Raw genomic sequence first — 7,231 nt, 5'->3', positions numbered from 1 at the left:
GACTTGACCATCTGCGAGGCTTGTTCCCGTTAGAAAATTCCATCATTGTAAGCGTTGGGAGGCCACCTAACCTCCAAGGGAGGGAGAGGGAAATGAATCTCCCATTTGCAAGCCCAGGGATGGCTTCCAACAGTGCCATCACACTAATGGAAACTGCAGTGAGGGAGCCAGGCCCAATGTCTGTGAAAGAATAGGAGAAGGGGTAGGCAGGGGGGCAGGGCCAGCCCACAGGATGTCCCCACCAGAATTCACAAAGAGGCCACAAGGATGCAACTCAATCAAATAGATCTTTGTTCAAAAACTTCACCTCACCCGTGGCTGGGAGAGACAAGTCATTAGCACTGGCTGTTAAAAAAAAAAAAAAAAAAAACCCAAGGGCCTCTGATGACGTCAAATAAATGGGGCAAGGACAGGTGCCCCAGGGGATTAAAAGCGTGGTATCCATTTCTAGTTGGTCCTGTCTCCTCCCCTTTCCCACAGTTCCACAATTTCCCCCTCCCACCGGTCTGGGATGCAGCCGTGGAGTGGCTCAGCACTGAGGACTTGGGGCTCCACACCCCAAGTCAACCGGCCAGCTCTCCCACTTACTAACCATGAAGTGGGATGGAGAGTGGGCTGAGATGAACCCAGCAGATTGTAGCCATGGATGTAATGTGCCCAGCAGAACGCTTGATAGAGAGCGGCACCCTTTCCCTTGTCTGAAGACCAAGCAGACAGTACTCAAGGACTTGGGTGGGAGTGGGGGCAGGAGGGGTACATGAAATTGAGAAGAACCTTCTAGCTGTCTGCACCAGGAAGCGCCAGCCCAGGAGCCGAGGGAGACGGTGCCCAAGAGCAGAAAGTCGCTGAAGGGCCGGGTGTTCTAGGCTGGGTGAGGGGGCGGAGCAGGGCTGGGGACCAGGAAAGACCAGGTGCTGCCTTGCTTCTGAAGGGCTGCTCCAATGTGGAAAAACACCCTACCATCTTCCTTTGGAGAAAACCTGGAATATTCCAACACCAAAAACCTCTCACTGGCGGCTCCTGTGGAGATGGGCTCCAGCTGAAAAGGAAACGAGGAGGCATGGGCGCTGCCTAAGGGGGCTCAGTTGCTGGCCTCCATCATTCATCCCTTACCCCTTGGTTTTCCCACAGGCTTGTGAAGCCTAGGTCAGAAGAAAGGATTAAAGCCTTGGCGGGGCTCTGGGAAGCGGCTAGTGGCCCCACCCTGATCTCCAGGGTCCTGAACCCCTCCATCCCTGGTCAGGTCCGCCAGCCACAGTGAGGGCCCCCTTTGGCTGCGGACGGCCACAGTCCCGCACCAATATCGGACCGCCTCCTCCTCCCTCTGCCACCCTTTTTCCGCTACCCACTCAGCCTCTGATTGGCCGAGCCCCCGGGCCCTCCCCGCTCCTCCTCTCCCACCCCTGGTGAAAACTGCGGGCGCCGGGCAGGGTGTAGCAACTGGAGGCGGCAGCGCGTCTGGAGGAGGCTGCTGCGGCCGAGAACCGGAGCCCAGGTAGGAGCCAGAGGCAGGGCGGGACCCGGGGCGCAGGGATAATAGGCCCCCTGGCGCCCAGGCAGGCCCTCCCGATCCGAGGCTTCGGAAAACGGTCGGAGGGCGCCCTGGGAAGGAGCCGCTCAGTGCTTGAGGAGGGGGCTGCTTGCCAGGCAGGGGCAGGAGCCGGACGCAACTGCTGCAGGCCGGGGGTCGCGGCGAAACTTTCGCCCGCTGGGGAACGTTCGCCTGGGGCTGGGGTGCTGGAGGAGAACTGGGAGGAAGGGCGCCAAGGAAAGCCTTGCGTTCTGCTCTCCAGCCAGACGTCCCCAAAGCCAGCCTGCGAAGGCGGGACCAGGGGTGGGGGGCGGTGAAACTGGGGGAGCAGAGGACCGCAAACTGAAGGATATCTCTGCCCTGCGACCTCGCTGCGGGCTGGGTGCGGGGCATCCAAGGAACGGGAAACCGCAGTACCGCGGGCGGGGGCTGGGGCGGGGACTGGGAGGAAGGCTGGCAGACGGGGGAGGCGAGAACTGGAAAAGGATGAGAGAGGGGGAAGAAGGACCTCAATTGGGAAAGGAGAGGATTGGAATAGGGACACGGAATAAGGGTGGGGTTAGTCGAACGCGGGCTGGAGAGGAGGGAGAGCAAAGCTTCTCCGGGTTCTGAGCTGCGGGGACGCAAGGCCGAAGAAAGGCAGACTGCACCTCCCCTCCAGCTGTCTACCCCTCCCTTTGGCTCTACATCCCCTTGAGTCCCAGCCCCATTTCTTCCTTTCTAGTTCTAGCCGCTGCTTCCCCCGCTTCCTCTCCTAGATCCCAAGCTCGCCACCCCCTCTGTAACTCAGCGTATGCTAATCTAAACCAGATGTCGACCCCCTTTCTTCCCCAACGGCACCTCCGGGTCCCTCTCAGCAGGGGTCTGAGAGGGAACCGACTGCAGCCGCAGGCACCCGGGAGCCCCAGTCTCGCCCCTCCCTCCCCCCTCCCCCCACTGGGCTGAGCGCCTGGGACCCTAGACGCGGCTAGCGGCGCGCCCTGCTCAGCAGGGCGCACGCACCAGGGCACGGCCCCGCGCACTCGCAGGCACACGCCCCTGCTGTGGCCTCTCCCTGGCGAGCACTGCTGCAGACGGGCTAGGCTACCCGCTCTGTGTCGCCTCGCCGGGATATAGATTCAGCCTAGGCTGCAAAAAAAAAGACAGGGCAGAGAGCCTAGGCAGGGAGGCTACCGAATCTGGACTGGAAAGCTGCAGGCCCAGGAATCCTGCCCGGAGAGCTGGACAATTGGAAACATCTTGGTTCTGATGCAGAGAACCTATGCAATAGGATGGCACTGTCGCCTTCCCCACACACAGTCGGGAACACCCTTAGCGGTGTGCCAAGTACGGTCCTACCTGGGGCCCCACACATACCCGACCACGCTCATCTAAGAGGCCGGGGACTAAGGCCGTGGATCACTTAATCTCCAGCAGTGCCAGATGTCTGTCATTTTTCTTAATCCCCATCACAACCCTGTGGGCATCTAAAGCCCAGGTTCATTCAGTACCTTTCGGGCATCTGTTGTATGCCAGGAACTGTCTGGGCACTGGGGATTTTCTTCTGAACGAGAAATAGGTAGGCCCTGAATGAGGAGGTTTTGTTCCATGGGTAGAGAGTTCTGATTTTGCAAGATGAAAAGGGTTCTGGAGATTGGAGACTGTACACTTAAAAGTGGTGAAGATAATAAATTGGGTGTTCTGCAAATTTTACGATTAAAAAATTAGGAAGTCCCTGACTTCCTGAAAGAGGAAACGGTCAAGTTAAAGTCACTTACTCAAAGCCACCCAGCTAGTAAGGGTTCAGCACACATACACACCACGGAAGCGTGTGTTCTCCAACCCCCTTGCTTTCCCAGATGGGGAAGGGCTGAGTGGCAGTGTCACATTCACTGAGAGGTGGGAGGGGAGAGGGCTGTAGAGAGGGGCTTGGATGCCCACTGTGGCCATTATGGCATGTCTCCCAGGGGCCCCCAGCCCTGGCAGTAAGTGCGGGCGCACCTGCCCCACCTCTTGGCTGATTCCCATCCTGTTGCACCCCCAGATCCAGGACTGAGCTCTCGGCACCATGAACCCTACCATTGGCATCACTCTCTTGCTGACAGGTACCGGGCAAGGGGCAGGGCTGGGATTCCAAGCACCCTGGCTGCCTTCCTTTCAGAGAAGCTAGCTTCTTCCTCATGACCTCAGAAAGTAGAGGTGACTAAAGGAGAGAGAGGGCTCCTTTTATCCCTAAGTCAGCTGAGCAACCTAGTTGATCTTCTGACTGCCTGGGATGGTTTTTGGAAACTCAATTCACTGAGCCTGCCCCATACTGAGTTGGAATCTCCAAGTGTGAACCAGGATGTTGCATCAACTTCCCCCAAGGTCTCCTGCCCCTGGAACATACTGGTGGGACCCACGACTAGAGTAGAGGGAGGTAGGCTGGGGCCTGCGGTAGGGAAGGTAGACTGGCCCTCAGGGACCTCTGGGCGGGGAGAGGTGCTCAGAGAGCAGACCCTGTGCCCTTCCCTGGCCAGGCCTTTCTCTACTGTTAACGTGGATGGGAGGCCCCCTGCTCTACAGGTCCTCACCAACTTGGAGGGGGCACTGCTGGTGCCAGTCTTACAGGTGGCCCGTGGGCAGAAGGTGACCAGCCTGACAGCCTGCCTGGTGGACCAGAGCCTTCGTCTAGACTGCCGCCATGAGAATACCACCAACCTGCCCATTCAGTACGAGTTCAGCCTGACCCGTGAGACGAAGAAGCACGTGCTCTTTGGCACCATTGGGGTCCCTGAGCACGCATACCGCTCCCGAACCAACTTCTTCAGCAAGTACAATCTCAAGGTCCTCTACCTGTCGGGCTTCACCACCAAGGATGAGGGGACCTACACGTGCGCACTCCACCTCTCTGGTCAGACTCCCATCGTCTCCAACAGGAACGTCTCTGTGCTCAGAGGTGAGGCAAACCCCCAACAGGACCAAGGAAGCTGGGAGAGGCAGGCTGGGGAGGAACGGGCTGGCTGGGACAGCTGGCAGTCCCCTTGGCTGGGCCGCAATAGGGAGTGGTCCCATAACTTCTCTCCCCTTCCGCCCACTGCTGCCTGTGCCCGGCGGAATCGCTACCTTCAGCGTGAATGGGGAAAGTCTAAGGGGACGGTCAGACGGGCAGAGTGGTGTGGCACACGCTTCCCCCATGACTGCGGGCAGATCACTCGGCCTCCCCGGACCTCCTTCTCCCCACCTGGAAAGCAGGATGGCACAGCTGCCTCGCCCACAGTTTCCTCGTGACGATATTTGTTCAAGGGCCCAGGAACCTGCAAATGGGAAAGGTGGCTGGTTCTGTCAGACCAGGTTGGCCCTGGTTCCAGCCAAGACATCACGGCGCCACCCTCCCCAAGGGAAAGCAGCCTTGCCCTGGGTCTGGGCCTGCCCGAGTCCCGGCCGCTCTGCATTCCCGCCCTGCCTCTCTGCCCCGTCCTCTGTCCACAGATACGCTGGTCAAGTGCGGAGGCACGAGCCTGCTGATCCAGAGCACCTCGTGGCTGCTCCTGCTTCTGCTCTCGCTGCCCCTCCTGCAGGCCATGGATTTCATCTCCCTGTGACTGGCTGGGCCCATGGAGAATACAGGAAGCCACGAGGCCCAGTCCAGAGACCCTACTTCTCGGAGTCAGTTGACCCCCCTCCCCCCAACCTCCCACACACCTTGGGGAGAAGTGGGGACCCCACCGCCCCTAAGGAATCCCACTGCTGCATGCCATCATCTCCCATCCCCCACTGCCACCCCCTACCCTCTCCGCACGCCACTGCCTATTTGTATCCTTAGTTCCAGAGCTGCTTCTGTCTGATTTAGGACTTATCCTACCTTTTCTTTGGCAGTTCGCGAAAAGGGAAGCCAGGGCTGGGGACCTGATGGAGAGTGAGGGGATGGGAGGGGTATCAGTCCCTGGGGCCGGTCATCCTTGCCCACCGGGACTAGAGGCCTGGGAGAGACCTGGGCGAGGAGGGGGAGGGGTGTGTTTGGCCCTAGCACATCCCTCAGCAGTAGGGATGGCGCCTGAAGACCCCGGATGTGAAGGCGCTGCCAAGCGTTTGTGGCCCATCCTGTGAGGAGAGAACCAAGTGTCTCCACGAGCACTTTCTGTCACAGAAAAAAGCCGCCTTCTTACCCTGCAGAAGTCCCCAAGGGGCCTCGGGCCCGGCGTCTGGTCCAGTGACAATGCAGATTCTGCCCGGGAAGCAGTGCTGATGGGCTGGTGAGGCAGGTGGAAGGCAGGGTCCATCATCCCTCCCCCCAGTGAGGAAGCTAAAAATGGGAGCTAGCGTCTCGCACTGGCTCGGCCAGCAGTTGGGAGGTAGCAGAGGAGGACAGGCCCCCTCCCAGGCTATCCCAAGCTCCTAGGAGCTTCCAGAACTCAGAGCTGGAGGCAGTGAATGAGGTGGAGCCCCTGGCTGAGCCACACGGAGTTCGGCCCACGTGTTCCCCAGGAGGCTCTTCCGTCTTCCCCCAGCAGCGCCCAAGCCTTCAGATAGGCCCCCGCCCCAGAGACCTGCCTCCTCAGGGACCTCTCGGGGGCCTAGGGCTGGCCGTGGGGTGATACCCATAAGTGAACATGCCTCGAGGGGTGGCTTTTCCCAGCAGCCAGCTCTGCACCCGGCGGCTCTTCCCCGTCCTGTGACCGTGTGTAGTGCCACCCCAGCTTATGGCATCTCACTGAGGAAAAAGAATACTGTACAATAAAACCAAGCCTCTGGAATCTGTCCTCCTGTCTGTCTCTGCTTTGCTCCTCTCTCCCCAGGCCCGCCCCCCTCCCTTAGCCTTGAGGCCCGACCCGCCACCTCCTCCTCTCCCCGATCCCTGCTTTCTGCAGCCCTTCTCCTCCCCGCTGCCCCCCCAGGGGTGGACCACTGCATGCCCGGCTTCTCAGAACCACTCTAACACGGCACGTTTGCCCAAATAAACAAATGTTCCCTCTCTGTGGACTCACCTGCCCCATGTGTGGGCCAAGCCGCATGGCGCCGGTTCCAGAACGTGCTAACAGGCACGAAGGCACGGAGTCTGCCTTCTGGCGTCTGGATGTTCTCAGAAATGCCCCGTCAGCTTACAGCTGCTATAGAGAGGGGCACAGAGGGGCGGCTTGGGAAGCGAGGCGGTACGCGGGAGCTGCCCTCATCATCAAGGTGTGAGGACAAGCGTCTCTTCTTAACTCCAACATGGCCACATAAAGCACTGGGGGTGGGGAGAGAACACTGAGGCCCGTCCCCAGCTCCCTCCCCTAAAAGTCACTGAGTAGAAAGCGCCCCTTGGTAGAAGGGACTAGAACAGCATCACAGGGTGGTTCTGGGTCTCAGTTGCTGCCAGAGTGAGGCAGCCCCCAGAAGGGAATCTGGGGGAGGACAGTAGTGACTACCCAGAAGCTGACTCATTTGGTATTTAGCGCTGGGTAGGATGGTTTTTCTGAGCATTTGCTTAAAGGCCCAGGATCTAAACTCACGCCACTGACTCCCACTCTTGCGACACCTCCCATTGATACCTGAGCTTTGCCAGTGAGCCCCGTAGTGGCCAGGCCGGAAGAGGGCAAGAGAAGCGCTCAAGGAAGAGAGGGAGCTGCCCGTGTCACCGACCACGGGGACCCACCCATCCCCACGTGGGCTGTTGGCCACTCAGGACAGTGTAGCCAGCCTGGACACAGGGCCCTTTTGCTGTGCCCTGCTTGCAGCCAAAAAATGAAGAGCCTTTGT

The 7,231-nt window shown here is 59.4% G+C and overlaps 1 protein-coding gene across 1 annotated transcript; it reads left to right on the top strand.

Annotated features, from left to right (window-relative positions):
- Nucleotides 1–1,341: 1,341 nt before the first annotated feature.
- On the top strand, nt 1,342–6,246 carry THY1 (Thy-1 cell surface antigen). The gene is made up of 4 exons (XM_067751316.1): nt 1,342–1,495; nt 3,555–3,615; nt 4,113–4,448; nt 4,982–6,246. The coding sequence occupies exons 2-4, from the start codon at nt 3,579–3,581 to the stop codon at nt 5,092–5,094; spliced, it is 486 nt and encodes a 161-aa protein (XP_067607417.1). The 5' UTR covers nt 1,342–1,495; nt 3,555–3,578; the 3' UTR covers nt 5,095–6,246.
- The last annotated feature ends 985 nt before the right edge of the window (nt 6,247–7,231 follow it).

This window comes from Pseudorca crassidens, chromosome 9 (assembly GCF_039906515.1).
Source record: "Pseudorca crassidens isolate mPseCra1 chromosome 9, mPseCra1.hap1, whole genome shotgun sequence".
Taxonomy (NCBI): Eukaryota; Metazoa; Chordata; class Mammalia; order Artiodactyla; family Delphinidae; genus Pseudorca; species Pseudorca crassidens.
The sequence above is the reverse complement of the archived record's forward strand: the minus strand, read 5'-3'. Positions and strand labels throughout refer to the sequence as shown.